Source organism: Bombus pascuorum, chromosome 4 (genome assembly GCF_905332965.1).
Source record: "Bombus pascuorum chromosome 4, iyBomPasc1.1, whole genome shotgun sequence".
Lineage (NCBI taxonomy): Eukaryota > Metazoa > Arthropoda > Insecta > Hymenoptera > Apidae > Bombus > Bombus pascuorum.
The window spans coordinates 3081181-3104923 of record NC_083491.1 but is presented as its reverse complement, the minus strand read 5'-3'; the positions used below and the strand labels follow the sequence as shown (position 1 = coordinate 3104923).

At 35.0% G+C, this 23743-nt stretch overlaps 1 protein-coding gene and 1 long non-coding RNA gene across 5 annotated transcripts; one reads left to right on the top strand and one right to left on the bottom strand.

The window, feature by feature from the left end:
• Positions 1–1272: 1272 nt before the first annotated feature.
• On the top strand, positions 1273–23738 carry LOC132906548 (uncharacterized). Of its 4 annotated transcripts, XM_060958841.1 has the most exons (4): positions 1273–1458; positions 1526–1684; positions 22879–23203; positions 23340–23738. In XM_060958841.1, exons 2-4 carry the CDS (start codon positions 1663–1665, stop codon positions 23377–23379), a joined length of 387 nt encoding a protein of 128 aa, XP_060814824.1. In that variant the 5' UTR covers positions 1273–1458; positions 1526–1662; the 3' UTR covers positions 23380–23738. The 4 variants fall into 4 exon arrangements, with proteins under 4 accessions (XP_060814824.1, XP_060814823.1, XP_060814825.1 ...); XM_060958840.1 differs by having other exon boundaries at positions 1273–1684; XM_060958842.1 differs by lacking the exons at positions 1273–1458; positions 1526–1684 and adding an exon at positions 14167–14494.
• Positions 2237–3177, bottom strand: LOC132906557 (uncharacterized). The gene is made up of 2 exons (XR_009657998.1): positions 2961–3177; positions 2237–2642 (listed from the first exon to the last, which is right to left on the bottom strand). It is a non-coding gene; the product is annotated as an uncharacterized LOC132906557 (long non-coding RNA).
• Positions 23739–23743: the final 5 nt, after the last annotated feature.

Below are 23743 nucleotides of genomic sequence, written 5' to 3'. Positions count from 1 at the left end.
ATGATAATGTGCGAGGTCACATGGGGATTAAATAAAAAACAAATATGTATTAAAAAAAGTAGAAATAGTGATGGTTTCAATCTTAATTTTGAGCGATTTAATGCTACAAAAATTCATATCACTTTGAACACAATTCAATATTTAAAACTCTTAAAAGTCTTAAAAATCATGTAAGTCTTAAGACTTGTATGTAGCAAATCTTAGAAGTATTAAAAATAGGATATAATAAAGAGATTGTAGATTGTAGATACAAGATATTGAATGCATTAAGATTTATTAGACATATCGAAACTTTAAAGATTCAAGATTAAAGACTTACCGAGACTTCCAAAATTTTTCAAATATAAAAGCATACTTAGATTCGAATTCTTCGCAATATGTAGATATATATTCAAAACAATTCTGTATTATCTCACCTGAAAGTCAAAGTGAGAGTAAATACAAAATAAACTAGTCACGTGGTATTCCAGTTATTGGCTGATTAGTCTTAGCAAATTATGATCTTCTGGAACAGCTTTATATCATTGGAGAAAATATATAAGCTGACCTGCTAAATTTAATATATATGCTTGATACGTTGTAACGGAAGTGTTTGCTCAGTATAGATCAATGTGGATAAATGTATTCGATTTTCCAATTTAGGAAATTAATATTCGAAAATGTAACGTTTTAGTTTACTTTATTACAATCAGGTATGTACAACCGAACAGAAGATTATTTTATATGTGAAGATAAGTAAAAAGTGTACAAAAGCTTTCCCGGTTTCTTTCCTGAAAAATTTGAGTTGGAAAATGTTCAATCAAACATTAATTCGCTACACGCGTATTTGATGAATTTTTAAATGCGGATTTTTTGAAAACAAACCAATTGTATTCTATATTTTCGATTTAGTTTAATTTACTTTAGTTTAGTATCACGCGATCTGCCACACTCCGTATTTTACAATTGAAAAGTTGCAATATTAGTTTTGATTTGCCGCTTATTATTTTAAATTTACTTATAACATTTACAACGTTTAAAGCTCTATTCAACAAAAAATATATGTGTTCATTTAAAAAATCATCTTTTAGTTTTTATCATTTGTATCATTCATCGTTCAAACCATAGTTTATACGACTGTAATTCAACCTGAATTATGAATTCAACTTCGTTTTCCCTAGATTTCGAACATATGGTTTTATTTACTTCTCCTGACTGGATTCGTTGGTGAAAAAGATTAGCTAGCTGCACAACTATCAGTCGCGGGGATTCACGACTGACGTTTACGGCCCTGGTTTCGAGGATCGTTTCGTTTGCAGTTGTATTCAGATAGTAGCCGTCTCAGAAGCCGGAACGTTTCGTGTGCACGTCTCAAGCGATAAAGTTACGCACAGCACGCAATCCTTTGCAAAGAATCGACAAGCAAATAGCCATTTGACAACAGGGATACTTGTCATCGAACAGGAAAAGGGGTAGAGAGTACGCAGAAGTATCATCACGGTGTCACGTCTACGCGACTGACCGTTTCAACGACCGACTTTCGTAGGCGACATCGTTGAAAGACGTAAAACGAGACACTGGGGTACACCCGACAGGGCGATCCATCTGTGTCGATACACCTACGAACACCCGTTCAATTTTCACGCTAGAAGGCGGCCGTCCAGCAGGGCGATACCATTTTATATGACTTTTCTGCGACGTCAAGGTGAGTGGAAACATGGTATAGTAGCGATCGCCGATGTTCTATCTGGTATCGTTTCGTATACTTCCGACGCTAATTTTAGCGACCAGCCATTTTGGACACGAGAACGTGCACGAGATCCGCGACCAGTTTATTTTACACGGGAATTGAACATTTCTACCGTATCCTAATCTTTTTTTCGCCTTGTTCCATAAGCAAACGTACATACATGCATACCACGTTTCATCTTCGTCTTTTACTCGTCGTATCCGTTTGTTGCCTTTCATATCACAACGACGTAACGTTGGATCGATATTGCTTACCGGATTATTGAACGCACCGAAACGGATAGTTTCGTCGCTTGAGTGAACCACGAGATTGCGATAACGTGCGTATAACGTAATATTTTGATGAATCATGGTTTAATATATACAATGTACGTTTCGGTGGTTATGGGAAACGAGTGAAACGAAATCCGAGAAAAAATACGAGGTATAATGTCTTAAAAAGTAACATTAGGAGGAGCTGTTAGAAGCGGTTATATTGTTTAAAATTTCTTCATTCGTTTCTTATATCTTTTTCACGTTTGATTTATTTCGCATGGTTTAAAAAGTGCAACATCATCTATATTAAATTAGCAATTATAATAAATCGTATCACGGAGAAAAAACTATTTTTTAAATTAACCGGTACACATCGAGTCGTGTATTTAAACATTGGTACTGTCGATAAAAAGAACAGGTTCGTATAGTTGTGTATCACTGTCGAGTTTGATTGTTTTTCCACAATAATATTAAATATATGTTAATATTGATTTAAACGGTTTGTCCGTTGGTGTTTGTATCGAATCGTCGACTATCCGTACTTTGTACGCTTATCACGATCGACCATGTTTCTTCGATATAAGGCCATTATTTTTGCGCGTTCGCATGTTTGAATGTTTACCGATCGAGATTCGAGGAAGTGTGTACCGAGTGATTTCCTAAAATAGATTGGAAAAAGTGTATAAATTATAGAGTTCCATCGCTCGTTCTTTCTTTATCGGCAAACAAGGAATCATCGGAGAAATTTCTTTTTTTTTTTATTTGTAAATACATTTGAAATCATACGCTTCCTTTGTTGTTGAAAATATTAGTTGATAAAATATTTATATTTTTCTACTATGTCGTTTAAAATACATCCATGTTTCACTATTTACGTAACTTCTCTTTGTCATTTGAGAGATATTGTCATGTAATAGTAATTGATGGAATTTTTTCCTCGCATATTAAGCAAATAAAAAACACGTGTTAAAATTTACCATTGCGATATTACTCCTGTCTCTTTCCACTCTTGCGTTAGCGTTGATAATTTCTTTCTGAAGTTCCACGCGTTATCCAGATCAAAGTAATCTAACAAGAGGTCTTTATCTGTAACGATGCTTGTGGTTCACGATCAATGACGCTTTTTATTATTATTTCTTGCGGCCGAACAGGAAGTACAATTGCGAAGGATTGCTTTTACAATTTCTCAGTTCTATTGTATTAAAAAAAAAAAAAAAAAAAAAAAAAAAAAAAAAAAAAAAAAAGAAATTTTATAACATGTAATTTTGTAATTGTTAAATAAACTTATAATCTCACATTATTTCAAATTTAAATGGTATGTATTTATGTACAATATCACAAGTAATTGATATCTCGTTCTCTCGGAAAAAAACGAACGATATCGGAATTAATCGAACGCGATTAATTAACAAGATCGTGAAAGGTTAACTCTCAATTCGATGTTTGGCTTCTTACAATATTTACATTTTGATTTCACTTTCATGTGGATATACATGACCTGTTTGCTTCTAAATCATTTAATAAATATTATTTCAATGATTCTTCGTTTCTGTAAATATTTTACAGTATCTAAATTGTATTTCTCAGAGTAATATTCTCCAAAGTATAGTAGATATGTATAAATTGTGAATTTGTTAATAAGAAGATGGTAAATTATGCATATAAAATTCTAGTAGAATATTGTGCTTGAAGTATTTATAAATTTCTTGTTAGGAGCTAATCATCATTTTAACAAGATATTCTATTGGCAATTTATTGGAAAAAATAATTGGACCGACGAAGATCAAAGTGAACTTTTCTAATTAGCAAAGAAAGTAGAATCGAATCAACCATCAAATTGAATAGATAAATGCTGCAATAATAAAATATATTACTGCAACGGACAGTCAATTATATAATCCGCTTTCATTTTCTTCTTGAGAAATTCATTCGCATTTCCATTGCTTTTACGTCGTCATAACTTTTTGCTGTAAAAGAAGATTCAAAAAATATCTAAAACGAGTGTGTCGTTGAAATGTCACGTTGGAGACAGATAACATTAATAACCCCTATTCATATTATGTTCTCTGTTGTGCAACATTTATGTTATTCTTAACGTCTATTGATTTATTCATAGGAATATCGAAAGGACCTTGGCTTCAATATTACTATACATTACACTATAATATTATTATTAGTACAGTACGAAAAGTATATATCTGTCTGTAACAGAAGCTAGCTCTGATTTTCTCTTTATTGTAGAAAAGCTCCAAAAAAGAAAAAAAAATAAAAGAAAACGAAAGAACAGATCATATATAAGTAGAAAAATGAATCTTTGTCAAAATTTATTCTAAATCTATATAAAAGTTTATATTTAGAAATTGTATATAAAATAAAAAATAAGAAATAATTTATGAATAAGAGAAAAAATTAGTTCTACAAAACTGTTGATTTACAGACTTCGAATTGTATATTTCCTTCGGGTATTTAATCTGAAAATGTGTTTCTACCTATGTATCGGTCCAACTTTCTTCCATCGTTATGCGATGTTCGATCATCAGAACACGAAACGTCTGCTTTCGAAACGGATTCTTCGAACGGACTCGAGTAATCCGACCTTTCGCTCCCTTCGCGTATGCTCGCCTTATTTTTTCCATTTATCTGCGGCTTAAGATGGCCTGCTCTGACCCTTAAGCGTGCATAGTTGCTCGATAGCGATGCAAAATAATACCTCTTAATCAGTTCCTCTCAGTACGACCCGTGGTTCTCAAACGGTGTTTCAAGATTGCCAACCAGTTTCCTTTAATCGTAATTTGATCCTGCTGAGAATCGTATGTTTCGTTGTAGCTCTTATCTCGATAAACGAAAAGATTTTAAAATTTTTAAGGTTATGTTTAACTCGCGACTAAAATGATTAATCACGTATATCAATGACAATTATTTTATATTTTCCTCGACACGATTGAGACGAAGAAGAGGAAAGATCATTTGTAACATTTGTTTGAACAAATGATAAATAATTGATACTTGGCCTCTATACCTAGATATTAATTTCTAAATTTATTATCATATTTTATTATCAATTTTTAAATCTTTGGATTTTGCAGATTAATCGACGTACACAGGAATATTACATTTATCGTAACATGGATAGTTTACATATGTGAATGTGATAATAGAATCTATGCAGCAACTTAGTATTACGAACCATAGATCTTCCCATAGTTTGCTATGAATTTTCCAATCTGAAAAAAAGTTGCTTTCAATGCTTACATCATCATGGGGAATTCATTCATTCTTCCTTGTAGTTTATTTTCTCTGCGATTCATTCGAAAAATAAACGATATTCCAAAAATAAAACACTTTTATTAGAGAAACTTCTAAATTGGTTAAATAGATCCATTTGACGATAGCTTTACGATACTATCACCTTGTGGACGTGGGAGGGAATTCCTTCCCATCGATGTTCCAAGAAGAGTAAAAGTTCCAAATTAAAGTATTTATACCACGTAATATGATAGCAGTTCGTTGGTCCTCAGTGGGTTGATAGATTAAGAACGAAAATATCGAACTAAAAACGCGAAATACAAACTTATGTTATATCTTTGATCTTTACAATTTTGACTTATAGTTTATCTTGAATCGAATCACACGTTTCATTCGTTCGTTCATTCACAAGTACGTACATAGAAGATTTACGCGTTTGGTCAAGGCTACGATGTCCGTAATCTCGTTTTCTTCGCTGATTCAGGTTCAATAATCTCGCGAATCGTGCTGGAGAGCCTCTGGAAGGTCGGTGTGAATGACTTGCTCTCGAAGGGAAGCGGTCATCGAGGATCGACGAGTAGATAATTAGATCGTTTATTGTGCAGCTTGTTGTTGAATCTATGTATTCTTCTTAATTCCACCGAGACGATTGATCGCCTGTTCTCCGGTTGGAGTCCCGCACTTTATTGTTCGAGTGAATTTATTTCGACTAAATACAACAGCATTTTTATGACAATAACAGCGTTTTACAGCTGTACAAAATTAACACTAAGCTATAATAAAATTATAGTAAATACATCAGAAGCAATATTTACAAACTTAAGGTAAAAAAATGCTCGAAAATTAGCAAAGAGAGAAATCGGAAGAAAAGCAGATTTTATTACGCGTAACTCGATCGACAAAAGATCACAAGATTCGTTGAAACATAAATATTTCTTTCTTTTTATGTCGTATGTCGATATACGAAGAATACAAACTTCTGAAAAATGTTAAAAGGACGACTAGAATCGATCTCGATTAACCGGCTGTACGTAAATCGCATTAAATCGGTATAACACGATCCCGTAAGATAGTTATTAATTAGTCGCAGGAATTTTCCTGCACCTTGTATTCGTATTATCCTTCGCTTCTTGCGTTATTCATTGGAATCGATCCGGTCGTATTCCGTACTATCATGCCGCTCCATTTCCGTTTATCCCCTTTATGTCTTTTATCGTCATCTTCAAACTCTCCTTTTCCATTCTTCGTCTCGTTCTTCTTCAATTTATAACTCCTTTTCTTCGATTATCTTGTACTTTTTGTAGTGAAATTGAATACCCTAGATAACGACGGAATTTTAACCCTTTGCAGACGTGCGAGCGTGTCGCTGTGGACGAGAAGTATTGGCGCGCACAGTTGATAAAATATACACGTTGAACGTTTGCGTTATTCATCGTCGAGGCTTGTATTATTTGCATCAATATTTACTTCATTATCATTGTCACTATTACTAGAAATATTGAAACGTTTGAGTCGATTCCTTCTTCTTTCTTTTTTTTCTTTTATTTGGAAGTATTTTGCAATTAATTCTCATTGAGAATAGTAAATTATTTTGTACATATAATAATGTAATGTAATATATTTTGAATATAAGTAAATTATTTTGGCGTGGTACTGTAACTTGGATTATAAGAGTTTAATTCTAGTCGAATCTAATGCTTAAATCTAAAGGGTATTGTCTTTTTAATCTGCGGATCTGATCCGTCGTGTCAAGTAATTGGGTAACTAGTGGATTTTGTTAATTCTTGTGTTATATCTATTATTGAATTTGGATATTTCTTCTTTAACTGTAGGTGCATCTATTAAGGATCTTAGAGTTTTTGACTGGAATCGTTGAAGAACTTCTATGTTGGAATTACTCGCCGTTCCCCATAGTTGGATCCCATAGATCTAAATAGGTTTTAATATGGCTTTATATATTTTTCTTTTTTTTTATTTGGAAGTATTTTGCAATCAATTCTCATTGAGAATTATAAGTAAATTATTTTGTCGTGGTACTGTAACTTGGATTATAAGAATTTATAGTATGTTTGATTCTAGTCGAATCTAATGCTTAAATCTAAAGGGTGCTGTCTTTTTAGTCTGCGGGTCTGATCCGTCGTGTCAAGTAATTGGATAACTAATGGGTTTTGGTGGTTGTTAACTCTTATATTATATCTGTTGCTGACTTTTGATATTTCTTCTTTAACTGTGGGTATCTTAAGGTCGCGATCCAATTCCTCGTTGAAAGGAGTTCGTTTCCACTGCCTCAAGCACTATCGTCGTCTACTATCTTGTCAGGTTTAAAATAATGCTCGTCGTCGCTACTATCACTATCGAACATGTCCTTTCTGCATGTTTTAGGCATCGTATATAAGATATTATAAAAAATAAAGAAAGCATAAAAATCTTGCTGATTCGTCTGGTATTGCCAATGAAAAATTTCTTTTTTTTTTATTTGAAAGTATTTTACAATCAATTCTCATTGAGAATTATAAGTAAATTATCCTGGCGCGGTACTATAACGTGAATAATAAGTAATTATCGTATGTTCGATTCTAGCTGAATCTACTGTTTAAATCTAAAGGGTAATGTCTTTTTAGCCTGATCCGTCGTGTCAAGTAATTGAGTAACTAATGAGTTTTGTTACTCTTTGTTGTTAACTCTTATATTATATCTGTTACTGAATTTGGATATTTCTTCTTTAACTGTAGGTATCTTAATGTCGCGATGTAAATGAAATTCGTTTTGACTCAACCATCGTCCTACATCGTGAGTTTACGTTAAACGGAAGATAAAATTTCGCAAAATCTGTAATTTTCTTTCATCAAAAACATAATACTCTTTAGTTTAGATTATCGCTCAGAAAAATAGACGTACGCCAGTCACTTGAAAATAAGTGTCTGAAACTGTGAACAGATTCGGGCGGCTATATGCCGACACGCGTCCGCAAAGTGTTAAAACACGTTGCAGATGTTATTTTTACGAAGACCCATATTTTCTAGCGTACATTTTTCTTTCAAATCACCTGAAAATTGAAAAGTAAGGAACTCGCGATTTAAATACCATTGACGAGTTTCGTCGTTGAGGCGTGGCATGTGACTCGCTCAAACCACGGGAATAAAATTGGTACGTCTCGTGCTAGTGTAAACTCGTAAAACTTGTCCTTGCCTTTCGTCTGTTTTTTTTCCATGTTCTTGACCGTGTCTTGGTCTGACCATCTCAGTTTAGAAAGAAATACGCATCGTTTATCGTCAAGCTTACCGTATCAAATCTTCGCAAGCCATTTCATTCAATTCTTTTCTCTCTGCTTTTTAAAAAGTTATTTTTACTTTAAGTTGTTGATTCCTTTGCTTGGCTTAAGGCTTAATCGAGACTATAATTAATATGGCGCAGGAGGGTAAAAAACACGTGCAAAAAAAAGACGAGATTCGTCCCATGATGCAAATTTTATGCAAAGTCGAAGGGATTTCCATCTGTTTTAACGCGTCGAGTTAATTGGGCAGAAATGGCTATCATGTCGGTGGAAAAACAGCGAATCTAGCCGGGAACGAAACATCCGAGAAATTTGCATTTATGTCGACGACGCGTTCATAAATTGGTAGAATAAATAAAACGACTTGTTCGCCGTACTAAATAACGAATACTTTACTTTGGATATTTTACGTATTTTTCCAACGTTTTTGTATTTTTCAATTTTCCATAAATACGAAGGATATGTATGAAGAAAATTGTATCGTTTAAAAAGCAGACGGTCTTGCAAACTTTCCAGCGCCAGTGTATTTTTTATGCTCGAGATATAGAAATTTGTCACACTTACAGAAACAAAGTAATAAAATTCTATAACGTGTAAAAAGTAAAAAGTTAAATGAATTTAGTAAACTTGTGTATGTTTGTAGTAAAATTCGTATTAATTAGCCATAAAATATTCTTAATCGCGTTTAGAAAGTTCCACGTGGCGCTCGATCGAGCACAGAAAACCTTATAAATGAAATTTCTGATGCAAGAGCTGTCCGAGAAAAAGATTCGCATAAATTATGTCGATTGCAACGATATTTCAGGCACAGGTGTCGAACGGACGGTCGTAAGCGTTAATTACAAGTTCCCAAATATACCTTCCATATATATCCTCTGTGTGTTCTCTCATCAACCTTTCACTTCTGATAAGCAAGGTTAAATTTGAAATCACCAAAAGAGAACATAATGTACCTTAAGAAAGATTTTGGACCTCGATACGCGTGAAGGCGGTCAACGCTAGTTTCTAATGTTAGGATTACGAGAAAGAAACGGAAAGTCTGACCTTCTCTTAAGATACAGTGCGTGCAAAAATAGTCCACACGTTGGATATGACGCACCGGAAGTTCAGTGTGGTTGTATGAATTAGCATAGAACTATGTTTCGTTGCGTCATTTTCGGGGATGCCCGAAATCGCAGTTGCTTGATCGACGAAGTTTCCACGTTCCGCCTACTTCCTGTCGTCTCAGCCTCACTCCCAACGATCGAATTTTTCTCCAAAAATTTTACGCACCTCCACGTTCAAGTGTTCTTCTTCGAATCGATCGTTTAAGAAATTGTTTTCTTCCTATTCTTCGGCTTTCTTAATTCGTATCCGAAATGTTTCTTTCGTTTTATAAGGAAATAATAGACGCACGATGTTTTTTGTTTTATATTAGTTTATCGAATTATGCACGAACGTAATAATAGAAATAGAACGAAATGGATCATACCTAATTCGATAAAATGATATAAAAGAGAAATTGTTGTTAGTCTATTAACACCTTATAAAACGAAAGAAATTTTTCGGACAAACTAATTATATTATACAACATGCTATTAATTAACTAAATGATAGATGTATTTGTTTTTGGTTAAATTAATTCTAACGCTAGAAACGAGTGGTGGTTCGGTTATAAATTTTTGACAAATTGTTCATTTCCTTTAGAGGTTTCGTAATGAGTACGTATTATCTTATCTTCCACGGAGGAAGAGTATTATTATGATAGAGTGTCGCAAGAAACACGCGAAAGCGATAAATGGCGATAGGATTTTTAAGATTTTTTGCAAAAGAGAAATTGATTACGAAGTGCTTCGATTGGATAAACGGTTTTTTCACAGAGTGGAAAAGCGTAATATTTCATTTTGGGGGAAAGGAGGGAAAGTCGAATAAAAATATTCTAAAAAGCATTTGTTCGTTAAAATATATTTCCTTCGGTTAGATGCTTTTTAAGACTTTTGTACTTGTTCTACGTGACATTTCACGTATCGTGGAAATTATTTTCTTCGCTTTGCGCGATTAATATTTTTTTATTTCAAACACTTTACACGCGTTACATCATGCAAACGTATAAACGTAAAATATTTTGTATAATTATCGATTGTTAAAACGACGTTTCATATGAATCATTCTCAGTTCCGAAGATAATATCGTTTATGAATCACCATATAAAAACAGGATGGGGTACCATGTAACTCGTAACATATATACAAAAGATATCGTATCATTCCCCTTGTTGATCCAAAGTAGAATTTGCAAATATCCTGTGTGCGAATCATGTACTAATTACAGTCTAACGCTGTATGTGAAACATCCTGTATAAACAGAATACGTTATTATACAATTCAGCGTAGGAATACGATGTAACGCTACATATAATCTACCTTATGTGGATTGTCCTCTATGTGTTACCATATAGATCGTGTTATACAGTCTATGTAGTTTATTCTATACAAATAAAACACTAGATGCTGTGATCCATTTTACACGAATGTCCTTAGACATATACGGTAGAACGTTTTACGTGGATCACTCGGTAAACACGGACGGAGTACGTTATACAATTCACGATGCAATCGCAAAACACTACAGAAACGCATAGAATAACATGCAAACTGTGCTGCGATTGTACTGCAAGCTGTTGAGGTCACGAGTGGCAAGATTTACTTCTACGTCTCATAATGGCTATTCTATCTTTCCAGATTTCAATTAGTAAACGATTGCTAGACGGATAAGTTACAATAATTGTTTAGCACCTTGTAATTTACATATAAGTACCATATTATCTACATTTTTTAAATACTATTTCACCTATTTATTATACTTCTCTTATTTATTCTTTTGATAATAATGAATTCAGTGATAGCAATTATTATTTTGTGGATTTAAAATTGGCTGCAAATTGAAAAGAAGTTCGATCTTGGACCTTGCGATGCAGATACAAATTTCTGTACCCATCCAACGAATATGAATCGTCCTGTATGTACATTACAGTGAATGTATTAATCTAGCAAGTGTATACGCTTGCTAGTCAACGTAAACGCTAATTTGGCAAGTAACTGTAATTATAAACAGTGATATTTTTACCAGTAAAAGTATACGGCAGTGTTTAAAAAGTAAAGGGATATATTTAGAAGGAATGAAGAAATTATACGCTTTCACCGTAATGTTGCGCATCATTAACCCTTTTACTTCCTCTCGCCACTTTTCCATTTTTCCAATCGAATATCATACTTCGCTAAAACGGCTCACTCGAACGCGTTCAACGATTTTTTCGCTTTATCAGTTCGATTAATTCGGAATTTGCATGAGCTCGATGTGAGTCACGACCAAACGCCTAAAACCGCGCGCGTGCGCCCACGATAACAGGCGAAACTGTATCAACGGCAACGAAACGTTCGAACGGCATTGCAGGTCGAAGGGAATGAAATTTGCATAAGGAGAGCCGCATGCCGTGTTTTATCGCTGCGAATCTGTCTCGGCCGCAATATGTCTTCCCGCGACGAGTCGCGTACGATCTAGCCTTGCCTGAAACGTATCGGTGGAAATCGATCGTTACCAGAAAATGCATAATGCATATCCGTCAGTTCGCTGGATAATAAACGGTCCGCAGAATGCATAACCGTGTGATCTGTTGCACGAACAAGCGGTAATTTTTCGTCGTGCGTGAAAAATGGAGAACCGGACTCGTTGATCGACGTTTTCAGCAATCTTATTGCGTTTCCTTTCATTTAGTCTCGTGCTGTCTTTGATAATTCATCATAGGACGATCCAGAGACTCGTGAGATTCGAAGTATTTAATTAGACTCGACAAAAATTTAATTTCCATACGCAATGACTTTTTATTGATTTTTATGAATATTTGCAGAACGATTGCTAGGAATTCAGTGTGGTTTACGACGGTTCATTATGGTTTATCAGGCGGTTATCCCATGAATATGCAAAACGACCGATATATTCTACGTTATGAAAAGGAGGCTACGCAATGTTTCTTGTAACAGAAATCCAAATTCCCTTGAAATCCGTAATTTACCGGAGCAAGATTTCTCGCTACCGTTTGTCGAGCTCTAATCAAGCGGTTAGTTGTGATCAATAGAAGCAACTAACGTTTTCCTCCTATCCTGGAGAGGAAATACAATGCACAGTGGTCCTGGTAACCAAGGATCGCGGTAATTAGATTTGGCCCAAGATTATTAGGTTACTATAGAAATTCCGTATGGTTGGACCGAAGCATTTCATTAATCATTCTGTCGTTCACCGTGTCTCGTAATTATAAACACAGTCTAGGAATTTTAACTCTTATATTATTAGAAAAATATCTTATTTGTCTTTGTTTTTTCAATGGATATAATCTATCGTTTTGGAGAGAAGAAATATTTCATTCCTTATCATGTTAAACTGTAAAAATATATAATACAGTGTACAAAAATTGAAAGTTCTTGTGTAATTTTATTCTGCTTCTATTCTATATAGTGTTCGATCAAATTTTTGCTACATCTTCAATCTGATTCTTCGCATTTTTTTTTGTATTTATTATTTTGGTTGTATTTCACATTTTAATCAGATGGAGAGCATATTCTGAGCAATATTACTGTTACGTGATGAAAATTGGATATTACTGTTTCCATTAAATCTACATTATGGTCGAGGAACCATACTGTGCTTATCTAATTTAATCATGAAGCTATCCTACATTAAATCAGGAGTATTCAGTAAGTAAATCAGGAGTAAATCAGGAGTCCTATGATATTATCATCGCAATTTGATCAATAGTTTTTTTAACAAATTCACCAAAGGTATATTCATAATACACAAGGTACACTATATGTTAGTAGCTATTCTCTGTCCAACCAAGAACATGACGTAACTAGATTTTAATTCAAGTAAATCTCAATCCACTAATAAACTTTCTGTATATGCCACAAACGAGAATCTGGTTAATTTATTCTGATCCGCTTAATAAGATCTAAGACCAAACCTAACCTCAAACTTCTTTCCTGCCTAACCAAAACTACTACCGATATTATCGATTCGAGTTTCAACCCCCTCAACGTTCCAACTAATTCCACATAATGCATCCCATAGAATCGACCAGTACAACAATCCTCGCAGATCACTACATGTAAAACCTAACCTAAAAATCTCTTTCTGTTCCTATATCTCTTATTATTCTATGATGGAAAAATATCTCGTCCCATTCTTCGTATCCCAATTTTCTTATTTTCGTCCCATAATCTGTTAAACGCAGATGAGAAGACTCCAGGGAGCATGATTCGCGAACGTGTGGACCTGAACCTAACCTAAAAATTCTCAATCTCCTATCATTCTGTGATACAAAAATATCATATTCCATCTTCCACGCGTGTCGATCGACTGATTCTCTTACCCTCGTCGCATAACCAGTCAAAACACGCGAGGGAACTCCAGGAAGCTTGGACTCGGCAGCGCGGTCCTCGTGGCGAAAGATCGTCGAGGTCTGACCTTGCCTGACGCGCGTAATCGTAGCAGAAATTCCTCGTCGGGGTTCGTTACGTCCAGATCGGGGCAAGTTTCGATCAATATACGGCGTATCCTCGGCCGGAGGACGCGTGCGCGCCTCGTCAGGCCGATCCGGGTGCCGCGAGCGAGCGAACGCGCACGACGAGGATGACTCGAGTTACGACAGCCGGCAGAAAGCACTCGTCCAACACGCGTGTCGTTCGCAATACGTCGTGTCGTAACGCGTATCTAAATTCACGTATAATAATAATAATCCCTCGATCGTAACGATAATAATCGACAAATTTACGCGAGACTACGCAGGATCGAGCATTTTTTCTCGGGCTACCAAACGGAAACCGGCCAGTTAAACTCTTCCTCTGTCAAACTCTCCCTACCTCTGGCGAGAGTCTCGAGGAGGATATAGGGACGACTCGACCACCAGCAGCTGCAGCCACGGTCGCAAATCACGACTTATGCGTCTGTACCGAGCAGGTAAAGATCCTCCAGGCCCTGTTACGCCTCCGCACCCGCTCGATACTCGTTCCTGGGGGCTCAGGCTGCTCGTTGCCTCTACAGGAGGATCTTTTTTCTCTCGATGCTTTTTTCGAGATCTTTCGAACACTGGATCGTTGCTTGAGATCTTTTTACTTTGATTCTTTAGGACGTGGTGTTTAGTATCTATAGGTGTGTAAGAAGGTTGGGTTTGGTGATAAGGTTGGACTTGGTTTAACATCCGTAGAGCAAAAGATGCTGTTTTTCGAAGCTTTTCTCGAGAACCAGAATCGGGTTCTTCTAAACCAATGGTGTTTTAGGTAGATGTGACAGTTTTCGTGATTTAAAATGTGAGAAGATTGGCTTGGACTTGGTTTGGCATCTACAAAGTATAAGATGATATTTTCAAATCTTTCGAGGCACCAAAATTGCATTCTATTTGATCGGAAGTGATTAAGGTAGATGTGAAAAGGTGGCATTTGGTGAAAATGCGAGGAAGTTGGATTTGATGGATTTTGATAAAGAAGTTGGATTCAGTTTAAAACGCATGGCATTACAGTAGGTACTTTGGAACGTGAAGTCATAATTGATGTCGTTGTAGCTTTTCGTTCATTGATCCGAGATCTTTTGAACTGCGTAGCGTGCGTTGACGTGGCCTCTTTCGCATTGTATCGTTCCGATTCTTGGTGTGTATCGGAGAGTAATTGAAAATTGAATTGAATTTAGTAATTCTGTGATTAGGAATAGATTTTATACCATCTTTCTCGAATATCTTAATTTAGTCTGTGATTTCTTTAATTTTGTTGAAAGTTTGCATCAATAATTATTGTTTTTCAGTGTTTTAGTATGTATGTATTGTTCTTAAAATTCTTTTGAAAAGACTTTGTTAATTAGACTCCCAATTTATACACATATAATGCACAGATGTGGTAAATTTCAGTCATTGTAATAGCAAATTTCTATTTATGGAGAAATTTTGATCTGGTTGCTTTAATTTATAAGTAATTAACACAGATGACTCTTAATTAATTAATGACTATTATACTAATAAATTTTCGTCCATTCGCGATCTTCTAAATCCCAAACAAATCCATCTCGAAATTTTTTACAAATAATGATTCGATGTAAACGTCTTCAAACTGACGATTTTTCCAAACTGCTATGCCGTATCTTTAAACTTTCGGAGAAGTAGAAAAATCATCGCCAAATGCTTAATCTTGTAACAATGACATAGCTACGATTACCTACTAATCGCCATCGTGGTTTCCATTCATCCGGGTCTTCCGGGTCTCTTCTCCTCTTCAGTGCCACCTCCTACGAGCAGCGTAACGTGCATTGACGTGGCCTCTTTGCGCATTCTGTGACACGATGCAACGTGACCGTGCGCACCGGCTCTCTGGTATTTCAATCTCCATATTCCACCACGAGGTTCATCTACGCGATATACGCAGATTACTATCTGAATATCATATTATCAAACGTATATCGCCAACAGAGTGAATTTCATCTTATCGTGCCACCGATGGGAGTGGTTTCGCACATTTTCGCGTCGATGAAATTGCTTGATAAATGATGGCGATCGCATCAGTTTCTGTGATACCGTGCTCTCTTCGTTCATTCTCTTGATACGTGTTAGATAACTTTTTTCCCTTGTAGCTCGAACATTTTTTTATATTGTACGATTATATATCGTACGATTTTTTTATATTATCGACCAGCACACTTTTACGGTGCAACTTTTTGAGATAAAAGGAGAGATTATACATATTTGTCAATTTATTTATACCGTGGTCATCCTTCTTCCATATTTTATCGGTTATAATTATCGTTGATGTGGTGAGTACAATGCGTTAATTTTTGTGATTTTCTACCCCATGATTTCGTGTGGGAGATGATTAATCTTTTTCGTTTCTAAGCTATGTTTTACTCATTATCTAGGAAATTGTGTGTGGGTACTAATAACGATTTTAGTCGTCGTTTTATCGTTAAAGTGCGTGATGCTAGTGACCTGGTAGTATCTCCCGTTTTCTATATTTATTCTGTTATGAAATATTCTATCTAGAATAATTTTCCACATTAACGTAGTTCGATCGTTGGAACATCTAACGCCGATGACCTACATAGTCTTCTATTTTCTATATTTTCTCTATTTATCTAGAATAATTTGCTATATTGTCCTAGTTTTACAATTACAATATGTAATGCTAATGTTTCGCATAATTATTGCTCCTCATCAGTATGAAATGCTTAAATGTTCGTCCAAATTTTCCCTGATTAGTCATCTTTCTTGTTCTTTAATCGACCACAGATTCATGATTCGTCCAATCTCTGCTCGAGAACAACTATCCAATCATTTTTTCATACCTTCCATGGTTTGGAATTCGAAAGATTCCCTTGACGAAAGCCGATGAAAGCCGAAGAATCGGTGAATGCCGAGGGTTAACCGTCTAAGAATCAGTTCACGAGATGTTTTTATCGATCTGTTTCGATCAGGTGTCTTTTGGTTCGCCGACTGATAGCTTGGGGAATAAACAATTGCCACTAGGGACGCGGGTCGAGGGAAGTGGGTGAACGTGACATCCCTTTGAGCTGTTCCTCCTGGGTTAAAAATGTTAAAATACCTGGCTCCTCTTTATCTACCCGTTGTGCCACTCCGTATGTCCCGTTTATTACACGCGTAAACCGTACGAAGATTGTTATAGACATTGAACACTGCAGTTGAATTCCATTCTTCGGAATAAAATTGTATTTAATATATAATTAACTCCTCGTTGGTATCATTGGTGGAAATCTGAGATCAAACGAATTACAGTGTTATAATTTTATAGCGTAACAGCTGCAGTGATGTGCAAAAGTCTAGAACCACATAATTTTTTCATTTTATATTCCAAAGGCAACGTCTTACAAAATTTAAACTAATATCATATATATTTATAACAGACATAGTACTTTCGTACTTGATATTAATTAAAATTCTCTCAGGTATTGCGTTTGGAACATCAAGAAAAATCTGTTCAGCTGGACATTTTTTCCACATCGCCGTAGCTCTTGCGCTCCAGACGAGATACTATCACTTTAATTTTGCTTCGGAAATTTTATATATTTTTGCATTCTTTATATTTTTACATAGAGATTTCCCAGAAATTCTCAAATATATGTAGTTTAGCTATTATCCTCCAGACAAAATTACATTTTTTATATATTTTTGCATATTACATACGCTCCTGATATTTTTTAATATTTCCGTATATTTGAATTTTCTATAAATTCACAATCATAGTCTAGCTATTGTACCACTGTAACGTTTCCATTGTAATAATTTGTCTGGCCATGTAATTGGTGTAATTGCTATTCGCTATACGCGTGCACGAAATTCTCTTTCTATATAGATGGGAGAGAAGCTCATTTGACAGCTCGACTAGTATTATATTGATAAATGGTTATTGATACGAAGCATCGCGGTTAGAATTCTAAGCCGTTATTTTACGCCGCGTGCTGGACATCGGACCGCTCGATACACACGAGTGCCTGAATATTTTAAGAGAAAACGTTGATAAAGTGCAAGAAGGTATTCAATCCTGAGGCATTTGGGATTTTACTTGAAAAATATTATTTTCTTTTTTTTTTTTAGATTTTTAATCTACCATCTAGCGCATCCAATCCCGTATCAGTCTATCATATAAAATCATTAAATACGGAAGAAGATTGCTTATATCCTATCATCTCGTTATTATTATTTTATCCGTTACTAAATATAGGAACGAAATTTTATTACACTTTGTTACTATTTATGACGTTTTTTTTTATTAAATAAGGAAATAAAATAAATAGGGAATAATCGGAATATGAAATCTATCGAACAACCGAAATAAATATTTTTTTAATCTTTTTGTTACATAAAAGAAGAAGAGGAGAATTGTTATATCTTGTTGTGTTGTGCTATTGCTATATTTCATATTAAATAAAAAACAAAATTCATTGCAATTTATCATATTTTTATTAGTTTCTATTGGTCGTATTTTATATTGATTGCAGAATTTATATAAATATCATGATCGATATCGTTGAATAATATCGGAATGTACAGAATGTCGCATTTGGTTTGTACGAATTTATTCGATTTGCGAATTCGGTGCTTCCTTTGTGTGATTAATTCTCTAGCTATAAATACATGTCACTGTGAATATCTATAGCTACTGAACATCGAACATTAAAGCAATAATTATTTTATGATAACGATTATTTATCTGATAGATTATCGATGCACTTGAAATTCCAATTTGTCGTACTGCGTTTTTATATTATCGAAATGAAAAGATTAAATCTCGTAATCAGTTATAAATAATATTTTATATACCGAACGTTTCATTTCTACAAGGTTACACTTCATAAAAATTTTAATATAACATTACATTATACTAATATAACACAGCATAAAATTATATAAAAATTAAGTCACTTTCACATTTTTATATGTTATCGCAACTTTATAATTCGATCTATTATTACAACTAAATATTTGAGTTAAGCAACTCTTAAGAAATGTAGAACACGTTTTTTTTTTTTTTTTATTTTGGTTTTTTTACAATTTGTCCTTATGGACATTTGGTAAAGTGTTATATCTTATTGGTGAAAAAAAATAAAATAAAAATAAATATAGCATGTGGGTGGCTACCCCCAGCGGAGTGCCAGCTTCGTTTTTTCTAAGTTATATCTTTTATGTTGTAGAACACATGTGGTGAAATTTTTAATTTGAGAATACTGTGGAAAAGCTAAACTTTGTAGACGAATTTCTGTCTTATATGTTGAGATACTATGATCAGTACAATTTTTGTAGATAATATAGACTATTGTCCTGTGTATTTTATAACGTCCTATTGTATTTCCCTTATTTTTCAAAAAAATATTACAGTTGCACCATTTTTCTACATTTCCACTTAATTTATCACCGCAGCTGGATATTGCAATCTGCTGTTATAAATTTCAATATCCGTTCCATCATAGTAACTTTCTATCATAATTTTAGACTCCAATCCATTGTTGCAATTTGCTATTTCAGCTTAGCATTTCAATTTCACATTTCAACACTGTTGCTCGATGACATAATACAACGATAACAAGCACTTTCACGCACACCATTCTGCGGCTTTTCTTTCATGCTACTATCATGCTATTTAATTCACAATTTCTCTTAGAAAATACAAATTTGTCGTACAATACAAAACCCATACGTTGGAACGCATCTTGTACGGTCCACTTGCTGCGCGGATACAAAGTTAAATATAAATCAGAGAAGAGAATCATAATTGAAAATCCAACATTTCGTTCACCATTTTACGAATCTGTAAGGATTTCGAAGCAAGAGGAAGCATAATCAACGCGAGAATTCATTCTCCGTAATCGCGATACGAAATAAAAGATTTCATTGTAAATTTCCGCGTTACGTTGCCTCGCAATTGGAGCGTACACGGGTGAAATAACTTTGCTCATCGTGGAAGACTTCCATGAAACGTTCACGTTTATCGTTTTATCGTTTATCGTTCTACGAGGCTTAAGTTATTAACTTTTGGTCAAGTCTTCTGCGGAATATTGATCAGATCATATCCCACGTCCTGTGTATCGTTTACTATATTCCGTATCCCCACTTTCTGTTTCCTCTTTTCCTGCATTCTAAATCAAATAATCAATTTTCCTAAACCCGCTTCCTATATCCTATTATCGCAAACGCATTACGAGTTACGTAACAATTACAAGGGAAAATAAATTTATTTTTGAGTGGAAAAAAAAATATATTTGACGAGAAAGAAATCGTCACTTCTTAGAAAAGAAATTCGCTATTTCACAAATAGAAATTCGAAATGCAATACTTGGTGTGGTACACCGTATATATACGTAACCGGAAGCGTGGTTACGGAGTTACGAGCCATGTCTGGCTTCTTGTCGACAATGATCGCGTCGATATCACGGTTAATACGCAACCACGATTGTTTTCTATCGGTTTCTTGTTTTGCGTGACAGGAGGATTATCCGTGGAGCTTTCGAAATCTGAAACGTAAATCTCGCGAGAACGTTAGAATGTCATTCCCATTTCGAAGTAGAAATATTACTTATCATTTCGATAGAAATACAATATTATATTATCAAGCTGCGAATGTTTAAAATTGGAGATTCAAAGATGTATACAATGCGCGTGATATGCAAAAATATATAAAATATTCAAAGTACAGCGATCGTTATAATATTTAGTAGGCGAAGTAAATTGAGACTTACGATCTACTTATCGATAATTTAAATGTTTAAAAAAAATATTTGTAAAAAATATCTACAAAAGAAAAAGGAGAATCGTTTAAGAAAAATATTTTAAAGAATTTTACGATAAATCTTTGCTACTTTTAGTACAAACTTTTCAAAGAAAATTGATCATAAATTAGAAAAAAGAAACGCGTTCGTTGAAAGAACAAAGATTGCAGAATATTTATACAGAACATTTGCGGAGAGTTTAATTCAGTATACGTATCACGATGGAAAAATCCAAGCTCGACGTCAAATATCGTGGCCTGGTTTTCGGGTCAAACCGTGTGGCCAATTTGGCTGTATGAGAAATTAAAGTATAGATTGCTTGCCGTGTAGGTTTACGTAACACGCCTGTGCTTATCGTATAAATCGTAATTGTATCTGTAATTTGATCGCAGTTACGTTAATGTCCGTTATATACAATAGAAGAATCGTATTAATGCACGTAAGATCTCGGGGAAATCTTGGTGTTATTCAAGTAATCACGTGATATAAACATTTGTTTCATTAGAGAACAACCAGAGTAGAATTACAATGATGGATTATCGTTACTCCGCACGCGAAAAAATGTCTGTTGAATTTTATTATCTTGGCGTAGAAATTTGACGATTAGTTAAGCCGAATTTACACTGGTTCAGTTTGTAGAAACACAGCGGATGAACGAGGATGATAAATTTGGCTTTAGATACCTTGTTTAATAATAAGTAAAAATTACGATCAAGAGTAAAATCTATAAATTCAAGTCGAGATATTTAATTATTTAATTATCTAATCATCAATAAAGTAGCAAACCAACCGATGTTTTACAATATTTAACGCGTATAAAGAATAAAAATTGAGTAATATACTCCGTTATTCCTCTCAAAGCATTCGCTAAACTTAATTTTCTAACTCAATACTTTTCAATTTCTCCAATATCTTGTATGATACATTTTACGCTACATGTTCCAGTGATTATTCCACAATATTCTTTTTTGATTTATTACACAAAGGGAATATATTAAATTGTAATTTTACTCTGGATATTTTACACATCTTTCTGAAATATGTGTATCCTATACATTGCTACACGTTTAAATTTCTCAGAAATGCATCAACATCTGCAATCTACTAATAATATTAGTTCAGTCGCGTAGCTTTCCACGAGTCATACGACGTGTGATAAAAGGATAATCAAAAAATTCTGTACTCGAATGATAAATTTTTCCATTGAATATACTATCACCGCCAGCGCGAGTTGGTGCGGGAAACACTTCAAAAACGAGTGGATCCATATCCCGTTATCCTCAATCGTCTTTTGTCATACTTCGTCGTTCAATTGTTTCATTTCTGACCGACGATGCTCATCGAAGGATCCCCGTGGCGTCGTTTCCGGTACTCATACCTCGAGACGTTCCTCTTTTTCGACCAGGTCCGCGTGTGATTTTCGCTATCATGATTTTCGCATGGTCGATCACCTCCGAACATCGGCTGGACGATCGTTAAATCGCCGCGAACTAAATGATATTAAAACACCAAGCAAAATTCACAAACGATCGACAAAGAAATCCCACGCACAAATGATCCACGAGCCATACGTTGAAGATCATCCTCCGATGTTCTTATTTTGCGAACGGTTTTAGTAGGCCCGACTCTTTCCATGTCTGCGGGGCGTCCCACGTCTTCTTCGGGTTGAGATGATTTGGCTGATTGAACGTAGGTTCGTTTTTAGTCGTCTTCGATGGTGAAAAGAGAGAGGGGGAGGGGAGAGTATGGTTTTGATGGTAATAATCGAGGTAATCCTTAAAATATTAATTTCCAATTTCAAATGGCTAATTTTTATTAGGTTTCCTTTGATATTAGTAAATGGATATCGTGGGCCGTTATGTTAATGTTTGACGGTAGCTGAGGTATTGTTATTTCATCCAGCTTCCGAGAAAAGATATTATTCTGTACAATTGAGTGGTCAAATTGGAATAATAAAATATAAAATATATTAATGTTTATATTGTATTGTATTAAACGCATAAAATGTAACTTAAATAAGTTTAGAACTTAGAGATTGGTTTTCTTCTGCAGCAAATGATTAATTGGTTTTTGTTTAATTTCAGAAACATTCAGGATATCATCCAGAGGGAAAGGATCGGTGTACAGCAAAGGCGGCGGTAGTAGGACATTGTCCAAGCGATTTCTAAACGGCAACATCATCACTTTCGACCGGTCTAATCGTTCGTTACGAGCCACTTGTGAATTAACCACACCAACCTTGTACCCAGGCTTTCTTAGGGGCACAAGCAACGGACAGGCAGCGTGTATGATCATTGAAGACTATCCCCCTCTGCCCACCAAACCGAGGCAATATTTGCATCAAGATACCACCCAACGATTTCTAAATCATTTAGTCCTGCCTAAGCACAGGACCTCAAAATTTTCCAGGTTAGTATTTAGGGTAATAAATCGTATAGACATTAGCTCATACTCTCTTTGGATATGATCTGAATTTATGAAAATTATTAAATTATATACGATTCGATTCAAAGATCGAGTTTTCAATACGTATTTTAATTTTTAGTAATAGGCATCGGAAGCTACAGCCGTTCAGAGAAACGTGACTGGCGTCAGCGGGTAGTGCGGCACACGTTACCGCAGACAACGAAAATCACCCTGACTCGATACGTAACGAGCTACCATCGGGTAGCCATTGCCTGGCAACGTCGCTGCACAGCAATCAAACTGCCGCTGGAAAACGTGGAAAGTAGATCCAGGAGGACGAGGACGAAAACGTTACCTACTTGAACGTCAAAAGATTAGGAGCCAGGAGATCCAGAGAGAACAAGAGTCACCGACCGAACGAAACTTGATAGCTTTCAACAGTCTGACAATCGCGTCACCACTTGCTAACAGCTCGTTTTCACAACGACGTCTCGTCAGAAATTGCTGTTGTCGCTCGGAAGGGACATTAATTTAGCAAGGAGC